This window comes from Haplochromis burtoni, unplaced genomic scaffold (genome assembly GCF_018398535.1).
Source record: "Haplochromis burtoni strain Fernald_Lab_line unplaced genomic scaffold, NCSU_Asbu1 Contig_9, whole genome shotgun sequence".
NCBI lineage: Eukaryota > Metazoa > Chordata > Actinopteri > Cichliformes > Cichlidae > Haplochromis > Haplochromis burtoni.
The window spans coordinates 3,395,036-3,418,797 of record NW_024582370.1 but is presented as its reverse complement, the minus strand read 5'-3'; the positions used below and the strand labels follow the sequence as shown (position 1 = coordinate 3,418,797).

The 23,762-nt window shown below is 40.2% G+C and overlaps 2 protein-coding genes across 4 annotated transcripts; one reads left to right on the top strand and one right to left on the bottom strand.

The window, feature by feature from the left end:
* The first annotated feature begins 2,653 nt into the window (after positions 1–2,653).
* lhfpl5b (LHFPL tetraspan subfamily member 5b) lies at positions 2,654–6,811 on the top strand. Its single transcript, XM_005914868.2, has 3 exons — positions 2,654–3,153; positions 4,989–5,225; positions 6,749–6,811. Exons 1-3 carry the CDS (start codon positions 2,745–2,747, stop codon positions 6,757–6,759), a joined length of 657 nt encoding a protein of 218 aa, XP_005914930.1. The 5' UTR covers positions 2,654–2,744; the 3' UTR covers positions 6,760–6,811.
* Positions 6,812–7,168: 357 nt separating this feature from the next.
* srpk1a (SRSF protein kinase 1a) lies at positions 7,169–23,188 on the bottom strand. 3 transcript variants are annotated; one of them, XM_042228091.1, is made up of 16 exons: positions 23,046–23,188; positions 22,367–22,421; positions 16,211–16,338; positions 15,788–15,896; positions 15,559–15,646; positions 15,153–15,240; positions 14,543–14,649; positions 13,515–13,680; positions 13,403–13,428; positions 13,033–13,255; positions 12,546–12,929; positions 12,264–12,364; positions 11,843–11,950; positions 11,516–11,585; positions 8,604–8,696; positions 7,169–8,289 (listed from the first exon to the last, which is right to left on the bottom strand). In XM_042228091.1, exons 1-16 carry the CDS (start codon positions 23,056–23,058, stop codon positions 8,105–8,107), a joined length of 1,944 nt encoding a protein of 647 aa, XP_042084025.1. In that variant the 5' UTR covers positions 23,059–23,188; the 3' UTR covers positions 7,169–8,104. The 3 variants fall into 3 exon arrangements, with proteins under 3 accessions (XP_042084025.1, XP_042084026.1, XP_014195067.1); XM_042228092.1 differs by lacking the exon at positions 8,604–8,696 and adding an exon at positions 9,694–9,786 and having other exon boundaries at positions 12,597–12,929; XM_014339581.2 differs by lacking the exon at positions 8,604–8,696 and adding an exon at positions 9,694–9,786 and having other exon boundaries at positions 23,046–23,186.
* Positions 23,189–23,762: the final 574 nt, after the last annotated feature.

Below are 23,762 nucleotides of genomic sequence, written 5' to 3'. Positions count from 1 at the left end.
ACAGATCGATATCGCTGAAGATTACCTGATTTTGTTTTACACCGTGATGATCGAGTGTTTCCCTTCATTTTATTTGAGCAGTGTATTCCAGTGCTATAATTCACTGGCATTTAATTTCACAATCAGAAGTGCAGCTGCAGATAAGATTCAAATCCTAATTTGTTTCCATGGTGTCTTCTGATTAGTTTATTTTGGGTCTTCTTTACTTTAATTTCTTTTCCCTTTTTTTTCTTTTTTTTTTTACATCTTGTGTCATCATCTTCAGACGTGCCAGACATTTGCCAAATCACTTTCACTCACAAAGATAAATTCTTTAACCAAGACAAAGATCCTCTGCTTTGTCTTTTCATGCCCCTGAGAATGAAAAGAGCTCAAAACTTTAAGGGTGACAGACACTTAGAGGACTGAAAAGCCTGGGCAAACAATGCTTCATTCTCCTCAGCCAACAGGCAGTGAAGTGTTGCTTTAATTCATGGACAGGAGCAGGTGACAGCTCTAAAACTGCAGATGGGTATTCTTGAGTTTGTAGCGAGGTGAGGAAATGGTGAGACAGTATAACACAGTCTTCCTACTGCTAATGGTTATATCTTGTGGTTATAGGGCTTCAGAAAGTATTTGTTATCCACCTCATATCCCTAAGAGTTTTCATTATTTGAATTTTTATAAATGAAGAAGTGCTGAATGAGCTTTCTTTTTCTTCAGATATTTTGACACGTTGTCAGAGGAAAGTTTGGTTTTATTAGAGCTGTAAAAGATATGGGCAAAGTTTTATTATTGGATTGCTTTTTTATGTGTGTACTTGCTTCATTTCGTGACCAGCTGCCTGGCCTTGGCCCCTGATGGATAAATAAAATTTAAGTGTGAGATAAATGTGTGTGCAACATGTTTGGAACAGTCTATCTTTTTTTTTCTGTGCACATATCTTCTTCAATGAGACACTGAAAATACAGACAGCTTCCTGAAATCTTGACAAGACGGCCTTCACGGGCTGTCACATATATCAAGAGATTACACCTCATTAGAGCAGCGCTCAGAGATCCCCCACAGTTCTATTCCTGAGACTGGTTTTGATTGGTCTTTTTTATCTAAACTGTGATGTCTACTTTCCATATCTTTGTGATTGTCTCTCAGGCAGAGCTGGTGTTTTCCTCTCCACTACCCTCCCGAGCTGCAGGGAGCCATCAGGGATCCCCCGGGAACGCAGGACAACCACTCATCCCTGAATGCTGTTTCACTACACATGGCACAGTGTCACGGAGGAGGCCCTCAAGCACCTTGTTACCGACACTGACTAGTGGGTGAAGAGCACAGATGGTGGCACGCTCTGTCCGGCTGCTGCTGTCAGCCTGGAGCCGTAGTTGTTATCTCACACTGAATGTGGCCACTAGTTTGAAGTGATAGATTTTTTTAAGAGAGAGCAAGGGAGCCTGCAAATGAGGTTCACTTGTATGCTATATTTCTGCAGCTGGGTTTTCAGCCCACAGAGGGGACATTTCTTTTAAAAAGGAAAAGTACCAAGTGACAGAGACCATTATCCAGAAAAAGCTGGACTCATCAGCGTTAATTAGATCTCCGCTTTGGCATCGAGCCTCACAGAGAAGCCGGGTTTTTTTTTGTTTGTTTGTTTTTTTGCTAAAATTAGTGGGCTATGAAATTTGAAGCCCATCCGCTTGTGTTTCCACATCTGTGTCTTTTCTGACTCTGACTTTACTGCAGCTGAACTCTCAACATCCTCAGCGACAATCGAAAGCCATAACCCAGCTAAGCTGCCCCCTCCCTTTATTATAATTCATCAAAATAAAATACTTATTGTGTTCCTGTCGCTGGCACTAGCTTCCAGATAAGCAGAACTCCAATAAGAAGACTCAGCTGGAACAATATTGAATTTGATATCAGCAAACCTTTATTTGAAGCTTCCTGCGCATCAGCCGCGAATTTCAGCAAACCTTATTCGTTCTGGCTCCGTATTCATGAGTTTCTAAAACTCGTTAAATATCAGATTATGATATTTAAGGAAACTGGGGAAATGGGGAGTTGGTAGAAAATTAAAACCGTAAAAATGTAACAGTTAAAAAAAAGAGTGTTTACTGTTTATATTTACCTGTGGTTGCACTTTGGGCAACACAAGTAGCTGTTTACTTTCAGAAAACAGAATGATAGAAAAGGATTACAGTGTTAAAATCAGGCTTGTGTAGGCTTTATGTAAATAAAAACGTATAGTGTGACAAATCGATTGCCTTGATACTAATATTTGAAGCAGTGTTCAGGATAAATAGTTGTGTTTTTAAGCTTTTTAGTCAAAAGTTTGTAATATTAAACACCACGAAGAACTTTCTTTCACATTAAAGCGGAATCAAATGGATGAGTTTCCTGGCTGTGTAATAATAACTGTTGTTTATTTTAACCTCGCCTGTTCTTGCCTGCATGAAATGAATTAATTAGCTGTAACACACAGCCCTGTACGGCAGTTCATTCAAATGCGCTGTGTTAATTTACAGTAAATTAGTTTTAGTTACTTGCGGGTAACACTGCATCTTCACGCCAAGCCTTATCAGGTAGCTGTCAATCTGTGACATCAGAGAAACGTCATTAATTAGGCTGTGGTGCTCTCCAGGGTGCTGAATACTCAGCCAGTCCGCAGAACGAGCCGTGTGTGTCTGTGTGCGTTTATCCTTCCAGCTCTAAAAACAAACCTCTAACAGACCTGCTTTCTTTCAAAAGGCCGACACAAACTTTTTGCGGACATGGACCTCCTTCCAGCGCAGGAAGCTGCCAAAATCTACCACACCAACTATGTGAGGAACTCGCGAGCCATCGGCGTCATGTGGGCTGTGTTTACCATCTGCTTCGTCATCATCACCATGGTGGTCTTCATCCAGCCCTACTGGATCGGAGACAGCGTCAACACCCCGCAGGCCGGCTACTTCGGCCTCTTTCACTACTGCATCGGCAACGCGCTGACCTCGGAGCTCACCTGCAAGGGCAGCATGCTGGACTTCGCTTCCATCCCCTCACCGGCCTTCAGGACTGCCATGTTCTTCGTTGGGACCTCCATGCTGCTGATTGTGGGCACCATGGTCGGATTCAGTTTGTTCTTCTTCTGCAACGCTGGAAACGTCTACAAGATCTGTGCATGGATGCAGCTGGCCTCAGGTGAGGGACAAAGCGAAGAGGGTTGGTTGTAAAGTTGTTGTTCCCTTTACTCAACTGCAGTTGGCAGATTATTAGTATAAATTAGCTTTTCGCAACTACGTTTATTTGACACCTATAAACAGACAGATTACGAATTACATTAAAAAGTATGAGCAGTGTAAGTAATCATAAAACTGGTTTCACCTTCATCTTTAAGATGTTTGTTTGTTTGTTTGTTTGTTTGTTTGTTTGTTTGTTTGTTTGTTTGTTTGTTTGTTTGTTGGGGGAGGGTTGTTACAAGCAAGAATATTGCTACGCATGGGTAATTGTTCATATGCGATGATTCATTAGACAGTAACCAAAGATCATTTTTAGCTTTTGCCTTTTTATAGTTTGCAGTGAAAAACTAACACTAAACTCATTAAACTCACTAAACTCTAGGATCAGCTAAAAAAAAAAAAAAAACCGCAGACATTTAAAGCTGATTTTAAACAGTCCAGATGTGACAGAAGTGCAGACTTTGATCTTTAATTCAAGGGGCTTATTAAAAGTATTACAGCCGTTCATAAACATATTCCAACATTTTTCGTAGCTGAAAAAATGAAATGGACAAACATTTTTGTTTTTTACTTCTTGGATGAAAACCCTTTGCAGTCAGTGACTGACACGGATGTCACTAAATCCTCCCTTGAGGTGCTCTGCCAGACCTTTACTGACCTTCAGCTGCTGCTTGTTTGTGGGTCTCTCTGCGTTCAGTTTCGTCTTCAGAAACTGAAAAGCATTCTTTGTGGGTTGTGATCCAGTGACTGATTTGGCTGAAGAATATCACATTTCTTTGCCTTGCGAAACTCTTGGCTTGGTTTTTCAGTATGCTTTGAGTCGTTATAGATGTTTACTTGGATCCTTACTGCCAAGTCTAATGTGGCTTTATTGTTCTTGAGTGTAACCAGTGGTTTGTGCTCTTGATGGTAGACTTTGACAATGGCACACCTACCTCCTCAAGAGACAGCCTGACTTGGTCAGATGTTGGGAAGTTGTTTTTCTTTTAATATTGATGCATCACCTGGTGGATCTGTTAATACAATGGAAACAGACAATGACAGTGTCAACAAAAGTTCTTGTGACCATAAATTACCCGTTTAAATAGAAGTCTGATGAGGTTCAGTTCATCGGTTTTATTATAACTATTCGAAAGTAATAGCCCAAATATTTCATCACCTCAATACCAGAACTCAAACTAAAGAGGCAGCTGTAAAGGAGCCGTGAGACCTGTGCTTCTCTTGTAAGTCAGGTGTGAAACAATGAGCTCATCCCGTCACGGGTCGACTTCTCACCTCTCCAGTTTCAGGTGTGATGTGCGTTTGTTGTGAAGGTTGTTCTTCGCCATGGCCAATAAGGAATCCTGTTTCAGCCCAGACTCTGACACCTTCGATAGCAGATCAGTTACCTGTAACAAGATCAGGTGTTGCTGTGTCGTTAAATTTGCACCTAAAACCATACGAGGGCCAGGAAAACTAGCCACGATAAAAGCCTGTAAAACTTTATGGGCATGTATCTGCAAACTCACATTCTACTGTAAGTAGCTTTTGGGGAAGCCCAGAGGAGACGTTACGGGAAGAACAGCATTTAAGATTTAAGAACTTTCATAACGGTACATCGTGCAAATGGCTCCACAGAGCATCATCTGCCTTGCTGAGCCATAAATAAATAAAAACTTTGGCACTTTATGGAGGTACATCATGTGTTATCATGCACTGGGGGCTCCAGAGCACCAGATTATAATTATTTATCAAAGTAAGAGCACACAAGAGGTAATTATTACAAGGCTTTGCCATTTCCATGTCCTTCCCCCGCAGGTGTGTTGATGGTGATGGGCTGCATGATTTACCCAGATGGTTGGGACTCTCCAGAGGTGAAGAGGATGTGCGGCCAGAGGACAGATAAGTACACGCTGGGAAACTGTACGGTGCGCTGGGCCTACATCCTGGCCATCATCAGCATTCTGGACGCCATACTCCTGGCATTGCTGTCCTTCACGCTCGGCAACCGGCAGGACAAACTTCTGCCAGATGACTTTGAGCTGGATGGAGCAGGTGAGGGCTGTGGGGTGGTATGCAGACTGAATGCTGGGTACAGAAACAAATATTTTAATGTGTCATAGCTGGCATAGCATAAGTATAATGTGTGACATATAAAACAGCCACATTCCTTTCAGACTGGCTTGCTGCAAGGTCCTGCTGTTGTGCATGCCTGCTCTCTGTTAAGGCTTGAGCCATCATTAGAAAAAATTGCTTCACCTTAAGAAACATATCCAAGATTGGAGATTTTTCTGCAGTTTTTTATATACAGTCGTGTGAAAAAGAAAGTTACCACAGGACTCTTTGCAGGCCCGTGAAAAACTAAGTACACCCCATGTTTCAGTATTTTGTAGAAGCACCTTTAGCAGAATTACTTGAAGTTGTTGTTTTCAGTTTGACTATATGAGTCTCTCATGTGTCTGTGGAGGAATTTTGACCCACTCTTGTTTACGAAAATTGCACTTCAGTTCATTGCAGCCATTTAATTGTACACAGATCTCAAGAAATCCCACCACAGTATTTGAGTCAGGTTGAGGTCCGGACTTTCTGGGCTTTCAGTTTGCCATTACAGCTGTTTTCTTGTAGATTTGCTGCTGTGCTTGGGATTCTTGTCATGTTGAATGACCCATTTTCAGCCAAGCTTCAGCTGTCAGACAGATCCACCACCGTGCTTTACAGTTGGTATGAGGTGTTTGTGCAGACATGCCATGTTTGGGTTTTTATGAACCACCAAATATCTTCACTTTGGTCTAATCTGTGGACAGGACATTGTGCCAGACGTCTTGTGATTAGCTCAGATGCAACTTTTCAAAGCTAAGTTGTGCTGCCATGTTCTTTTTAGAGAGCACAGGCTTGCTTCTGACGATCCTTTCTTAATTGTACTGTCATGAACTTTAACATTTAGCTTGCTAACTTAGGCCTGTAGAATCTGAGATATAGCTCTTGGGATTTTTTGTAGTTTCTCTGAGCAGTGCATGTAGGTCACACCATCACATTGGTCTTGTAACCCTTCACACATTGATGGGTAGCAACAATTCCTTGTAGATATCTTTTCTCTTTGTTAAACACCCAGTTGCTCCAGATCTGCAAACTGCTACAGCTTCTTTTATAGAGGCACTCACTCAGTTATTCAAGTTGGCCTTCAACAAATTGTAATTTGTAATTAGGTTAAAAAGTTTTATCCATAAACTTTATCAAATGAGCAGTTATTTGTTGCCATAATTTGCCCAGTGTCCCAGTGGCTGAAGTCCATTAAATCTTTTTCTTGTTAAATCTGCTCCCTTTAGGGCTTACCCACAGAAAATCATTTTCCTCCATCTCGCCTGATCCCTAGCTTTCTTCTCTGTTACACCAACTCTCTCCATATCCTCCTCTGCTACATTGATTAATTTTCTGTGTGCTCTTCCCCTTTACCTCCTGCCTGGTAGATCCATGTTCAACATCCCGTGTCCAACAGATCCAGTCCCTTCTCTGCACATGGTCAAACCATTTCAGCCCTGGTGTCCACAAACATGTTTTCTTTTGTTTCTCTTTTACAGAAAACCCCTGATTGAATCCACAGACCTTCAGAGCCAGTGTGAAATACCATGATGCACTCTGTGTTTTGGCCTCTCTTGCCTTCTGTTTACTGTGGTTTTGATTAATAAGATTTTGTGCTTCCTTATTTTACTATATTTCACAATACCCAATAAACAAGCCCTCCACAATCATGTATTGTATGAAGATCTGTTTTATTGTATGGTGTGTTGTACAGCTTTGTAAGTCGCCAACTCACACAGAGTTTATGTTCTTGAATCTGACACCAATGTAAGTTTTTGTTTTTCCCCCCATAGGTTTCGACAGATAACATAGGTTACTTGGATATGATCTTTTTGGGACACCATGACATAATATCAGATCTCACCATTTCTATGGTAAAAACAGTGACATTGAACAGTTGACCACACATACAACTGATCTCAAACACACCTTCCATACGCTTTATTAAAACACAGCTACCCAGCTAAACAATTTTAGCTAAGATATAAGATTTGTTAAAAACTGTACATAACTGTAATATACATCAAGGCAAACTCTTTGGTACAGATATATACAGTTTATTTTCACTTTTTTTTTTCTCCTTAAGATTGGGCTTCTTAACATGTTGTCTTGTTGAAACCTTTAAAATACTATATACCTGAATTGTAATAGGTGGATGAGAATACCAGCCTCCCATGAAAATGAAAGATCCCTATTATAATTAACTAAGGATACTAAATACCAGGTGACAACGGAATCGATACGGCTAAACATGACCTACTTTAATCAAACAGTGACCCTGCCTGAAGAAATGCATGAAATGAAAGTTACCCAAAGTCAGTGTACATGTCAGCCCAGTGTGAAACTTCCTAAAACCTTCATTACAAATACAAAATGTTGAATGAGATTTGGGGTTTTTTGTTTTTTTTGGGGGGGGTTTTTTGGTTTTTTTAAGTCACTACTGAAAAGATGTGGGAAAAGAGTTTTAGGGAACAAAAATGACCAATAACGGCTACATATCCTTGGTTTGTTCAGGTTTTAGTGCAGGAGTGTAACAAACAAGGATGAGTCACTAGCAGTACAATGACAGACTTCCTTAGAAGGGTGAACGGAGCACAGCAGTTTGAGCCAACATGAGCACAAAGTAATAAAAAAAAAAAAAATCCACTGGATTCCTGACATCACACTGAGAACCAACTAATTCAAAGCAAATGTACACAGAAGCATTAGCTCAAAAACAAGAACAAATTCAAAACATCTAACCAAAAAAAGAAGAAAAATAAATATCCATCTGATATGCCCAAACTGGAAAGTGATCTGTTGCAGTCTCTGGAGGAGGTGGGAGGGAAGGGAGGTTCGATAGCTGGAGGTGTCCACTAGAGGGCGAGCCAGGGGTGGCGCAAGCACTCTGTGGCCGTGGCCCTTTTCTCTGGAATAAGCTCCAGCATGGGAAGAAGGAAGTCAGTGAAGCACTCTGCTTCTTCACGGGGCCACTCGTATTTGTCGATCAGCACCTCCAGCAGTCCCCACGGCTTCAACTTAGTGATGTGTTTCAAATCGCCTGCAGACAGACAGCACTGCATCAGAACCACACCACTACAGAGTACAACAACTTCCCCATTTTAAACTTCACTTCAAGGGCAGTCATGTCTGCATAACTCCACATACAGTCTTAACAAATGACACTGATTAAATAGTTACCTTGTAATTGCCTTTTAAAGAAGGCCTGTTCTTTTGAACTAATATCCACTGGAGACATTTTTACATGTATATTCAAATGTATGAATAAGCAGCAATTGGGATTCAAGTAGGGAATATTCCAAAGCACAGTCAGTAACTCTCACTCGAATCTTGACAGTAAAGCTTCCGTTTTACCTTTCTTGGTGAAAAAATCCTTGGAATATTTGCCGGACATTATGAGTTTGCGTGGGACACTCCCCAGCAGCTCAATGATCAGTGCTATATGGTCTATACAGCAGACAGTTGCAAGAAAAAAGACAGACAAGACAAACAGATTCATCAGACAGTGGACCCAGTCACAGGCCCACTCTGGGTGTGTGGGTGGAGGGCAGAGGGAGAGAGAGGTCTGGGTGGCGTCACACACACCAGCCTCACTGTTGGCAGAGGACGTGGTGTAAAACCAGAAGTTAGAAAGTTATAAAACAGAGCAGTGAGGTTCATTAACCTTTAGCTCTTTTTTATTGTTCAGTTTGGGGGTTTTCCACTAAAGTTTTTCAGAACAAAAATAATTCCCACCACAAATTCACCCTGCAACTAGATTGACAAGACAGGCCCAGATAATGAAAATCATGTTTTTGTACTTCGTGTTAATTATTCATCAACTTTGCTGTCATTTCATCCGTAACTGTAACAGAGGTCTTAACATTTGCAGTAACCTTGGTACATATCAACAAAACAACTCCCACTCAGGGACCTTAAAAAGTTCACATCAAGACTGTCAGCTAATCCCTTATAGACATCCTTAATTAAAGCCATCTTACATTAATTATCATATTTCTGTAAACACGTGTACTTTGAGCACATTAAGACTTTATATTCTGACATAAATACACTGACGTATAAAAGTAAAGGGTTCTTGCCTTTTTTGCCTCCTGTGATTGATTTCATTAAATGATTAAATTACATTTATAAAAAGACTGTTGTTGCGCAGTGGACTCCATGCAGAGGAAAAAGGTCATTCTGAATCTCCTCAGCAGGGACCAATACAGCATCAAGCACCTAGCCAAAATGTCTAAAGGCAGTGTACAAGGCTCTGCCAGGCAGTCTTTGGCAGAACACTTGAATCGTGATCAGTGGTTCAAAGAGGCTGGCATTTATTGGTTTCTTGCTGTGATGTCGGGCCTGCACAAAACCATTTGATTGTGCTGACTGAAGTTAACCTCCTCCCTTGACCCTCCTTGTCCACCTTTCCCAGAGTGAGCCAAAGACAGAGGTGCTGGCGTACCTCTCTTGGTGAAGTATTCCTGTGAGTATTTTCCACTCAGAGCATAGTGTCGGGGGATTTTACCGAGCAACTCAATCATGAGAGCAAGATGGTCTGGAAATGAGGCACATCAGAGGAGAAGAGGAGGAGGAAGATGGAATGTCACAGGGAGTTTGGAGAGGAGATGGCAAACAGTCAAGTGGAACAATGTATTAGGAACAAGGGATGATGATTATGATGATGACAGCCTAGTGTTACAAGTAGCACATGTATCAACAGCCTATATTAACCTACTGAAAACATCTGAACACATGGAGCTCATTCACTGTTGTATTTCAGAAAAATGACAACTATAAAGCAAGATGGGAAGTCTGCATTAAAGCCCAGCCCTCAAAGCTATACAGTAAAACATAAAAAGCAGACTGATGCAAGTTTACTAAAAGTCTAATAAAACGTTAAACACAAAGCATTTATAGAACAGTAAGCCATGGTTTATGCAGGAGAAAAAGCTGCAGGATGCTCCAGTAAAGTCAAAGTTGAAGGACAGCACAAAGCAGACATGCCAGAGCAGAATCAAGTTAATATGGAAACTTTGAGCTAAGCAGCAAGCCAAAATTCCATTTTCACCTTATGTTTCAATTAGGGCTGTTCGATATAACGATATATATCGGATGACGATATAAAAACGTCTATCGTTTCATTTTACGCTATCGTTTGTTTCGTGGTGTCGCAAAATAAACTGTTTACGGCAATATTTTTTCATCGTTTTGATGGTCACTGTAGTGGCTATATTAATTTCTTAAAGTTCTCTCTTTCTCTTATATTTTATATAACCACACTACGGACGGACAAGCGCCTGTTTTTATGCGTTGTGGTTAGCAACAACGACGGTAACAGCATCGCGTGTCCGCTTGTTTATGTTCCACATAAACCTTTCACAATAAAGCTCAAGATCCTGTTGAGACTTTTCAAAATAAACTGAATCACGTGAAAGAGCAGATTATTTACGGATGAGAATTAAAAAAGAGCCGCCAGGTGCTAAAAAATAAACCTTAGACTCAAACGTTAGAACAGGCTTTTCCCCGCAGCACGCCGTGTAATAAATACTCACAAAGAAAACGGCGGCCGTTACAACTTATGTCTAAAAATGTATCGTTTCATGCATCGGTTAAAACACTCGACTCCAGCTACATGACGCGCAGCTGGAAACACTTCACGCAAGTCGAGCTGCCCGAGATTCACAGAATTTACAGAAAATGTTACATTTTTGTGATTTATATCGTTATCGGACGATAGATTTCTTATATCGGGATATGAGATTTTGGTCATATCGTACAGCCCTAGTTTCAATTAAAACTTGAGGTGAAAATGGATTAAACAAAGTATGAGTAACCAGGAGGTGAGGAAAAGGTGAGAAGAGAATTGAAGAGATGGCCCCATCTCCAGTGCAGTAAAGAAGTGGCTCAAGTTGCTAGATAGGAAATACACACAGGAATGCTCATACTTTTCATACTTTACAATTCTTCTTCTGAATTCGAAGCCATTAATGGAGCACCTCATTAACATGTTAACACTGTGCAAAGTGCACTGTAACTGGAGCTCCAGTGAAGGTGAGGACTTGCATGCATATTGGACATTTTAAATAATTCAACAGTTCAACACTGATAACAGAAGATTTAACAACACTATGGTGCTTTTAACAGTAGCAGTAATACTAAACAGAAGTCCCACTCACTAGTGAAACACATTTCAATACATCTACTAAATCGAGCTCTGAGAATTAATGATCTACAGTTAAAACTTGTACTTTAAAAACAGAATGTACAGGAAGACCAGACAATACCTTCATCTCTGGAATAATCTTCCCCAGAATGTGGTTCAAACAAGTAGTCCCCTGTGGCAAGCTCAAAGGCCTGAGGACAATACAAACACAGGGAGGGGGAAAAACAAAAAGAACAGTATGAAGCCATCTGTCCAAATCTCAATAAATCCCTCCCACCACTGACTAGACTCTCAGACTCTCATTACACTTCTTGAGTCTTTAAGATACAATGGGTTTTGTTTTTTTTCCCCCTTCAGATAATTTTTTTTTGTTCTATTCAGTTTTTGGGGGGAGTTTAAGCACCTTTTGGCTCTATATAAATAGTTTGATGCAGAGAAAATTTCTCACCATACAGGCTGTGCTCCAAATATCAGCTGGTGTGCTGTATCCAGAACCAATAAGTACTTCTAGAGACCGGTACTGTCGTGTCTGGATGTCTTCAGTAAAGTGCTTGTGCTGAGAGGAAAAAAGACAAATACGAAAACACAAACGTATATCAAGTAGGTTTCATCATGTGTAGCGATAACACACTGAAAAACAGAAATATTTTACATGAGAATAAAAATTTTTGAAATTATAAATGGACTCTATGCTCTATTTGAAATCTGGATCACACTCCCATCTGGTAAATGATTTCTCATTTTAAAACCATAAAAAGCAGGAATACCGAAACATTACTTTCAGTAGCTAGATGACACTCGATGTCTCCCTGGCTGTACCGTTTCATCTCCTATGAGGAAATCCCTTTGGTCATTAGCAGGCTACTCACCACCCAGCAGGCATTTCCCAAATCTGCAATCTTGACCTTGATCTTGTCTGCATTGAGTGGCTCAAGTGGGTTAACTAGCAGGGATCCTGCTGTCAGCTTACCTTTATAAAGCAGAGAGAGAAGCAGCGACATTGAATAAAACAATGGGATAAACACTGAATAAATGATAAGTATAATCATAAGTAGTTCAAAGTTCACATGGTTTTTGTTAAATTTCCAAAGCAGCTCAGCTACAGCAAACAGCTTCTAAAAACCTAAACCAATCGATTTCGGTTCACTGACCATTTCGTGCATCTTCCTGGTTACTATAGTGACAGTTGGACCCATCCTCACCATCTTCTTCTAAAATGCCTTGTTCCAGCTCTCCGTCCTCCAGCCCAGCAGAAAAGCGTTTCTCAGTAACTCCACGGCTACGAGCCCCAGTTCCTTTAGTCTCTGTGTACACCTCATTGAAATCTGTAGACTCAACACCGTTGTAAATGGAGTGGAGAGGAGACTCCACGTGTTGATCCTCTGGAGAGGCACACTGTTCTGTGCACTCTGCATTGCCATTATGTTGGTCTTCATCGCTATGCTGGAAGTCACTCTCCTCCACATGGCCATTACAGTTCATTTCAGACAGTTCCTCTGGTCCCACCCTCATATGATCTGCATTCAAAGTGCTCCCTGAAAGTAGCAGAAAATGTATTTTCAGTTGATTCATATCAGATTTTTTGGCTGCTTTGCAAATTTTGCAGAACACATTACTTCTCTGATGTTAGCGTCTTACCATCTGTTTCCTCGTTTCCTATCTCCACAAAAGACACCTGTCTGAGAGGCGCACAGGCTCGTCCCTTTTCAGTCTGTGGGTCGTCTTCATCTTCATCATCCTCTCGTATCTCTGTGGTCTTTTCCATTTCCTCAAGGTCCAAGATGCACTTCTCCAGCAGCTCCGCCTGCCGCTTCTGCTTCTTTTTTAACTTCTTCTTCTTGTTCTTGGACATTTTTACTGTCTGTCAAAGACAAAACAAAGGAAAGGTTTGCACATTTGTAGGACTGATTTAAAAGTAAACTAAAAAAACAAAACCAAACCTAAAAACATATGAGGCTAATATCTAAGCAGAGAGTAAAAAAAACAAACAAAAAAACAAGTCTTGTACCTGTTTTGGAACTGGCGCTGTGCTTACTGTAAAGAGAACATGAGATAAGTAAAAACCTGTACTAAACCTATGAATGCAGATATAAAAGTGAGTGTGCATGCACATCTCATACTCGCTGAACCAGAGGGAGGAGGCGCCCCAGCCTTCTGCCACTCTGTGGCTTCAGCTGCAAGCCTCCGTACGTAAGGCTCATCTACGCTCATCAGGATGTTCTCCGGCTTGATGTCTGTGTGGATAATATGACACTTTGTGTGCAGGTAGTCCAGACCTTGGAGAACCTTTAATAAAAAATAAAAAATAAAAAAAAACATACATTAATGGAAAATGGTTATCCGATTGTGTAGATCAAATTAACCAATCACACCGACTTGGACACAAAACCTTTACCAACTAAACTTAAGGAAACTTTAAAAAGAAAAACATATTGCATCAATTTTCAGGTTTTTCTTTTCTTGGAAACAAATATACTAACTTTGCACAACTCAGAGTTCATAAATAATCCTTATTAATCACATTTGGCTTTGCTGCAGTCCGTCAGTTTATCCTCTCTGAAACACACTATTTTAGCTCTTCTCTCTTTAAAGCAAAGGAGCCAAGACTAGGAAAAAAAAAAAATCTTAAAAAGAATCCCTAGGGCAGTCTGAAGCCAGAGCGTTTGGTTTGTAGTTAATACACAATGATACTATCATTATTTTAGCCTTAGTGCTGCTTATTGAAAATCCATCCATGTAACAAACACAGCATATAACAGAACATAAAGAAAGCATAAAAGGGTCCCTTTAAGAGAACACAAAAGCTTAACAATCTAAGAAAGTTTTAATAAAAGAAACATTTGCTGTTTTTCAAAGGACATCGAATAAAAAGCTGTGGAATAAACAACACTAATCCACAGATGAGCTGTGCAATTAACTGCTGAATTAGTCATTTGTTTAACCATGAAAAAAAAAAAAAAGCCCCCTCAGTTTTGTCTCACTCCCCATCTGTTTTGTTAAGCAGCTTACTGTTAATATGTAAAGTTCTTCTACCCTGACTGTTTTCCATCCATCGTGCAGCCTGCAGGCTACACAACTCTTGTGAACTACTGAGCCTTAATGATGAGTCATAGGCATTCAAAAGGTGTGCCTGTGGGTCTCACTTTACCTGTCGTATGATGCTCTTCACACAAGCCAGGGGCAGTCCTTGGTAGTTTGATTTTATTATCCATTTCAATAAGTGATGTCCTAACACCTCAAACACCATGCAGACGTCTGAAGATTGGAGCAGTTAAGATGGCAAAGTAATAGCGGTAAAGCAAAACTGAAAACAAACAAAGGAAAAAACAACTGCCTAAATGAGGAGTGGCATTGCTTGTGCTGAAGAAAGGACACGTTGATGTGCAACCCATACGCTTTTGTTAGAGCCTCTCGTGTTACAGCTACAGCAATCCCTCAGGCATTCAGGGGATCTTACCCAACTAAAGTGTTGTGATGGGGGTGGAGGTCTGTTTGGGACACATAAGATTCCATTTGTCACACCCTCACCTGTTGTTTACTTTCTTACTTGCGTACGGCTTTTTAGCTGACATGGACATGAAGGGAAAGAAAGTTCTGTACATTCAAAAAAAACAAAAAAAAAAAAAAACCATTTCTAATAAGACTAAAGTTTTTGTTTTGGGGTCTTTCCCCCTCCCAGCAGGAGGTAATTTGACAAATCAAATGTGACTAATAATAAAAACCAGGAAACATCTGTTATATATGGCTGTGAAGGATACGAGTTCCATTGACGCCAGAGATCTTGAAGTCATCTAGAAGCTGGACTACCATCTCTCGGTTGGGATCATTCGTGTCAGAGTTTCTTACCTACAGACAAGAAAAAAAAAAAATGATTGAGAAATATCTCCAGATCTCTCTAGATCTAGATATATAGATATAGTTGTGGGATCCACACACATTTACATGTAAAACTGTGTGAACATGCGTGCTGGAAGACATGCAAGCTGAGTACATGAATAATGTGTAAAAGCTGTAGTGTAAGCAATGCCCTGCTGTCCTTGCACCACGTTGCTGTACACTGATGCATCTCCAGATATCCCCACAACTAAGCAGTGAACACTTCCTGCGCTTACTGATTACATATTTCATTAAAACCTACTGCATGCAATTAAATCTGATACTCACAGATCTGAGCAGTTTTATCTCATCCAGTGCTGTTTCTGTGTAGTGCTCCGCGCTCTTCACCACCTTCATTGCAACAAACCTCTTTACCCTGCAACCACAGAATGTAATGTTCACTAATAGGAAGCAAAGTAAACCGTCTCTGAGCCAGCTGCTGCTGCATCTGGAATCCAATGTCAAGTCTCAAAAACAAAACATGAATTACAAATATGCAGTAAAGTTTTTCTCATACTGAATATCCCAGGCGAGCCACACGGTGGAGAAGTGTCCCCAGCCGAGCTTCCGAATTACATGGTATTTTCCATTATAAAGGTCTCCTACTTTCACATGGTGGTAGCCACCTAAAAGATAAGAAATTCAAGCTGCTTAGATAAATAAAGAGGTGAGCATGTATGTGTGCATGTATACAGAACAGCCAGTGCATTTACATTCACTGTAATAACAGGTCACAACTAACCAAAGCGACACCATTTATTGAAACAGTCAAATCAAATATTGATTTATCTGTTTAAACTAAGGTGCGAATCGCTAATACTCTGTTATCATTTTTCTACTGGGGAAAAAACAAACAAACAAAAAAAACTTGAAAGAGTAGTTAATCAAATACAGTGCAATATAGTGTGCCTTTGAATGCAAAAAGTAAAGAGGAACCCACCTTTGCAGTAGTCATTGGGGTCCTCCTGCTCTTCATCATCAGAGCCAAGGATCTCTTCAGGTTCCTCAGGTTCCTGAGGGGAGGCTTCAGCCTGAGGATGCTGTCGAGCTCTGGGATTGGCTGGCTGCCTGATGGGACAACAACAATTATGAAAGACGTCGATGGAACAGAGCTCTGATGCATTTACCGTCCATTTATCAAATATTAGCTCAACAATAAGGCGTGCCCAGGATGAGAGGATTTTATTACAGGACATGCGGATGAGACTAACTGAACAAGACTGCAGCTCATTGATAACCGATGAGTTCGACTCTTCTACATAGCAGGAAAGAATCAAAGCTCAACCTTTTACTTCCAAAAACACTGCAGAAATGGTGAACAGCTGTACAGTTTAACTTAAACAGATGCATTACAAAGCAGTGGGAACGTTCTCCTGCCTCTCCTGGGATCTGACCTTAATTGGCTGAAAAAGTAAGTGGCATTAACTAGCTAGCATTAGCAACTGAGTAATTCACTCTAACACTAATACTTTACTGAACAACATAATCATGTTAGCCAAGCACCAACATAGAGTGTGCCTGCTCTGGATGATCAGTCACAGTGATGGACATAGATGTTTCAAAATCACCTCCTGTATAAACGGCTAACTAGAGACAGGAAGAACTTCCTCATCAGCCAAGTTTTTTGTTGCATAAACATAACCCATATAACACAGCATTTATTAAAAAGCCTCTCACACAAAATAATCAAACATGACAAGAACCACTCGTTCTTAAACAAACGACACCAGGGCTGATCGCAAAAAAATAAATAATTGGTGCACATCTGGTGTATGTATAAAGCTACAAATAGACAACTGTTTTATAAATCTATCATAAAGGAGGGTTATAACTGTAAGCATCCACAGTCACATTTCAATCACTGTGAAAATGTGAAATGTCAACCACAAATAAAACTTTACTCCAGGGTAATATGTCATCTTTCATTGCAGACTTCAATTAACCCACAACTACCTCTTTAAAAAAAAAATTATATATATAAAGAATGCATATGTGTAATATGAAGAAACTATGAATTAACTTGGGTTGAGGTGAGGACTCCTCATGAGGTGACATGGACCTTGCTTTGTGCACTGGTGTTGGAATAGGAAGGAATCCCCAAACGGTTCCCACAAAGCTGGAAACATAACATTGTCTTGGTATGCTGAAGCATTAATAACCGTTTTCCCACTTGTACCTACTTGGGCCGGCTCAACACAGATTTTAGAGTTTTCCATTAGGTGGTAGTACCATGGTAATAGGCAATTTTATTACCTACTAATTTTTGAAACGTGGCAACGAGGAAAATGGAAAGAAAAGAGAAAAAACAAAAACAAAAAAACCCAACAACTCCCACTGTGGTCCCTCGAGATTGGCAAAAAGTTGTACTCCGAGCAACAGGTCTATGCTTTTCCATTGTTGTGGTGATCATGACGCATACAAATACTCCACGCATGTTAAGCGGTAACTTATTGTAATTGAAAATGACCGAAACAGAGTCAAATCATGCAGGTACTAGTGAAAAGGGGCTAGAAGAGTTCCTTTCACTGAAACTAAATGGCAGAGCACAAGTTTTGAAAAAACAACGTCACACCATAGTTCCTTCCCCAACTTTATACTTGGCACAATGCAGTCAGATAAGTTCTGTTTCTCTGGCTACTACCAAACCCAGACTCATCCATCAGATTACCAGACAGAGAGAACAGCATGAGTCTTCACTCCAAAAAACTCCACTCCTCTAGAGTTGTATCTGATACTTGGTGACATGAGGCTTGGAAGCAACTGCTCGCTCCTGGAAACCCAGTCCATGACGCTCTCTGTAAACTCTTCTTGAGCTAATCTGAAGGCCACGTGAAGTTTGGAGGTCTGTAGCGAGTGACTCTGCAGAAAGTTGGTGACCTGTGTACTATGCACCTCCGCATCTGGTGACCCTGCTCTGTAAATTTATGTGGCCTACCACTTAGTGGCAAACTTGGTGTTGTTCCCAATCGCTTCCACTTTATTATAATACCACTAACAGTTGACTCTGGAATATTTAGTAATGAAGAAATTTCACAACTGGACTTGCTGCACAGATGGCATCCTATCATGGTACCACGCTCAGGGCTCACAAAATCGCTAGCCCGACGTCCCGGGACTAGCGATTTTTCTGGTCGGGTTACCAAAATCCATCTCAGCCCTGCCCGTCAGGCTGTCATAGAAAAAATAAATAAATAAAAAATGTCAATGCTTTTGCATTCTTTCACAAACGTAGCTGTCAGTATGTGATATATTGAAATCGCGTTTGAATTTCCGCTTGTTTTTTGCTTCACTTTGCGATCGCGCAGACTGTGAATAGAGAGCGGCAGCTACTGACTGGTGAGTGGCGGATTAATTGCGCACCAATTCCTCTGACATCGTCTTATCACTCATTAGCTTACTATTCAAACGTGACAAGTGAAATCTCCCGCAGCAAGCTTAAACATGTGATGCAGGTTGAATGCGCAGAGAATCGCTGATCATTATGCAAGTGCCTGTGTAAAAGCAGATGGATTTACGCAGGTATTTTAGTTCTGCAGAGCCAAATAAGACAGGTCAGGGTGAAGAAGGGACAGCCAAAGAAAAGCCGATCACAAAACGGAAAAGATGGCAAATCAGGCTATGAGGCAAAAACAAAAGCGCAGCTTTTTTGGTTTCATGGACAAAAGAATTTCTGTGGCTGGAATATGACGAGCTAAATAACAATGTTCTGACGGGTGTGTCTTGAGTTTCCCTCGATTTCTAGTTGACAAGCACCTTTGTTACTGGGACCAGTAATTTTAAGAAAGACCCCATTAGAACCCATGAGAAATGCAAGAAATGCATTATTGCTCAGTCTGCAGTATCTTTCCCAGAACAAACGCCAATTGCAAAAAAACTACTAAAAATAAACCAAGCACAACAAGAAGTCCAGAAGAAACGCAGAAGAAAAAGCTGTTTAGAACAGCGCGATGCTGCAAAGAGTGAACTACCTTTGGCACAATGTAGCAGCCTTTGCAAACAAAGCAAATGATCTTGGTTCCACTTACCTCTTACCCGTGACTTCAGTGGAAATGTCAGATTCAGGATCTGACACAGACTGATCCATGTTCTACACAGTTCTTACAAGTTCATAGAAGTTTCTGTTCAGTTAGAACCAAATATTTGAGTTGATGATTGTATTTTTTTTACAGTTGTTGTAATTTGTGTTTTAACAATTTTTTAAGTCAATCAAAAAATTGTCCTCTTTTTTTTCAGGCTACTTAAATTTATTTTGGGCTACCAAAAACTGAAGAGTGTCTGCCCGAAGGGCTACCAGAGATTTTGAAATTTTGCGAGCCCTGACGCTGGATTTCACAGAGTTCCTGAGAGCGAGCCACTGTTTCACAAATTTTTATAGACAGTCTGCTGGTGCCTTATTTTATACATCTATGGACATGACTGGAACACCAGAATTCAATGGCAGAGTGAGTATTTTTGGCATGTAATGTTTTGGCATATGACCATTTTTGACCATAAATAAATAAAACAAATAAATAAAACAGTATTACAGTAGTTTGACAGTTACTTAACCAAACATAAACCCACATTAAAGGCAAATATTTGCAAGGCAAAACAATAGAGCAGTAGCAGATAAAAGTCCATTAAAGTCATAGCAGGCTGTTAATCTGGATCATGTCCCCTTGAAATTAAACCACAAGTTTCAGTGTAATTGCCTCCAGTTTGTTGCTTTGACCTTGTTATCAGTAAAGAAAGATTAATGAGCGACTGTTCCAACCAAGTTTAATTAGTTTTAACAAAATAGCAAGGTGTGTCTAAAACTTTGTTTCAAACAAATCTTGCAGCTAAGCAATATTTAACTATTGAAATATTCACAAACGGTTATTATATTAATAAAGACTCCTAAATGTGTAACCGAGCGCTGGCAGTGACAAACTGCAAGCAGAAAATGGAAGCAAATACCATCTAAATCGCTGTCAATGATATATATTTTTTTTTTTTTTAAACTGGATTTGAACATCTGCTTTTAACCATAGTTTACACCAAAACAAGAAGTTGGCCTGTCAAAACAACCCTACCACAATAATACCACACTGACGCGCTTTCTGCCAAGGAATATCACACAACCAAATTAAAGAAGGCATTTAAAGAAACGCATGCTGCACTCAGCTTACTTTACTGCAGGCCTAATGTATGTGTGTGTGTGTGTATCCGCATTATGAAAGACAACATCAACCTTGCTGAATCAGACTGAATACTGAGAAGTTTCCAGAATAAGGGGACAGAAAACTGTGGCTACATTACGAGCAGAAGTACAAGCCTGCAAACAAATTATGTTCCAAAATTACTAAGTGAGTTATACGGTCATTGTGTCAAGCAGTCAGACAAATGAAACGTCTGTGCATATTACATTTTTCAAATATAAATCGCTGTGTGCAGACTTTCATTTTGACTAAAACTCCAGCGACAGATTGATCAAACCCAACATAATGGAAAACAGGACAACCAATTCTTTTCTAAATGCATATTTGAAACATATTTCTGTATATCTTTTTCCATGGCTCTGCAAGCCCTAAATAACAGAACATATTCTTTCCATGTTTATATGTGTCACCACATACATTCTGGCTTTGCCAGTAATTCAGTTCCTAATATTTACTTGAAAGCCAAACAGCCTGATGTTACTTCCTCCACAGAGCAGATTAAGCCTGCTCATCTCTACTGGAGCCAAGAGAGCAGAGATCACATTCAACTAAATTCCTACAACTGGGCTGCAGTGTTTCACAAATGAGCTGCTGGTTTTCTACATAATCCTGCAACCTACTTCTTTGTGCCTGACATGGTCAGCTGAAGCGGTGCATGTTTGTCCAAGGATGACAAAATAAACCGATTCAAATAATTACTTGATATGAATCTTGACTTTCTAATCAAGCTTTGAATCTGAAACGCATTCATTATATTTTAAGTATTTTAAATCATAAAGCTGGTAAAAACAAGGCAGTAATTTAATACTGATTATCTGTACAGTTCTCGTGTTGTCTGCTTTAACATTTACACTGCTGCATTATTAACACATTTTAAAACATTTTTTGCATCTTGAGAGGTAAATGCATGGCTTTTCAAATTCACTTCAAAATGCAAATAAATACATCGTCTAAATTACATACTCACTCATGCATTTTCATTCACAGAGAGAGAAAGCAGATGAAGCATATTTGAATGCAGAGCCAGTCTCAGTTAGTCATCCTTTCATTATAAAAAGCTTTAATATTGGGTGTGTGCACCTTGTTTTAATGGGCCTCATCCTTTTGGGTGTGAGGACAAATGTCTGATGCACATTTTCCTTCAGACTCTCACAGCACTTCAAAACATTAACCAGTCCACTCCATTATATCCTCTGAGGTTGTTTTGTTCGTCTATACATGCAGTGCCCATTGTGCTAGGATTACTGCAGAATGCAGCTGCTCTGCTTTAAGTTGCATTTAGTTTCTTGGTATCACATGATTCTTACGGCTAATAAAACATTTAAGTATGAGCCATGAAGATAATGCTGTCAGGAGGAGAGTATCCTCAATGGTGCTGTTTTCAGTTAAACACCATGCTTCGGTGGGCTGATGTGGGCTTCTTCATTCTCTTGTTTTAAATATAGCACTGGCTGTTATGTAACGCTCTGGAGGATGCCACTGGTGCAGGCATGATTAGTAGATTGTTGGGCACACCAAAACAATCGGTACTGGAGATCAACGCTTGACAGCCCTATTTACAGCAACTAATCATTCAGAAATATTTTCAGGTGATCACAGCGTTTAAGTATTATATTCCTGGTATGGCTTACAGAGCACCCAAAACTTGTGTTTTTTGTTTTTTTTACTAAAGCACTGTAGAGCAAAAAGAAAAAGCTGTGGCGTGTGCAGACCAAAACAAAGTTTAAGTGCAAACAAGCAGTCAAAGGCCTTTCTAACAGCTTCTCCAATGTCAGAACAGCAGCAAATACACCAAAGTGCAACAAACAACCTGCTTTGATTGAGTACAGCTGACAAAATACTTGTTCATGTGCGGGTGTCCTGAAAAACGGGACACACATAAGAGGGAATGACATTTAAATGGAGCAGTGACTCACTTTTTGTTGGTTTTCTTTGCTTTCACCCTTTTCTTCCTCGCCTGGAGTGCCAGCACTGCAACAACAAAAAAAGAATAGAAAAACCATTGTCTGTTTGCCTTCTTGATTTCCAGCTGACACTCACGACAAAACAAATGAAGCCATCTGAAATAAACAATTACCTCACTCCAACGTTCATATGCACCGTGTTGGGTCATGTTTGCACCTAACAGTATCTAAAATCAGTGTCAGTGCATGTGTCGGTTTGCCAGAACCCATCCAACGTTAAGTTACATCACTGAGCTTCCCACCTAGGCAACGCTCGTCTCAAACACGGTAATGTGGCGTGAAGTGATTTCAGCCACTACAGCGGCTAATTATGGACTCATACATGAATGCACGGTTACCGTGGCCGGTGTTACGGGCTGTGTTTAAAATGGAAGGAGCTGGAGAGCTAAATGTATCGAGCTAATCCTGACATGTCCTATTGAAGCTAAAGCTAACGTCTAGAGGGCTAGCGCTCCAGCTCAGTGCGCGACAGACGCGTTCAATTAAACCGCGTATCACAATGTATGCTGCTCGGCGAAAAATAATGTTTTTATATTTGTCACTGCACGACAACATCGACTGTAACGGCAAACCGCACACACAATGTGTTACACCAGTCACACAGCGTGCAACGCGTCGCGTGAAGATTTACCTTTCCTCTCCATGTCGGCTGGATCCGTAGCTTAGCAGTTAGCTACACAGCCAGTGATCGAATGTTCCACGCATGCGCACTGGCTTGCTATGTCGAAGGGAAGCTTCTCTGGTGACGTCTCTGCCCGTGTATCAAACCGTTTTTATGGATTTTAGGGCAAACTGCCTTATAAAGAAGTATTTAAAGCAGCCTCACTGATAGCCGTGCAGCTCAGGAATTTAACCTTTTATTTGCCTTTCGTGCATGTTTTAACTAAGGCAGCAGTGTAGGTAGGTGGGTTAAATGAACGGCATGATTGGTGACGTGATTCAGTGGTTTGTGCCCAGATTGGGATTAATATTAAAGTGTTGGCAACCTTTGTTATACTGGATGCTGATAGCAGTACAGAACAAGCTGACTGCATGGTTTGGTAAAAGGCAGACTGGAATTTACATAGCTGGACACTTGATAGAATTGGCAGGCTCAATTTAATAGCTTCTATATTAGTATTACCAAATATTTTACACTGATAACGAAGTGCAATATTTTTTGTCATGTATTTTTTTTCGGACATTACAACATCAACAAAGGTTTAACGTATAAAGAAAATCAACGTTTAATTTACAAGCCAAGTGCAAGATTATGCAACTGAAATTGTCACACTGCAAACAAAAAGTGAAAAATATAATTTAGTTATTTATTTTAAATGTACTGGGGGAATGCATATTTGATAAATTC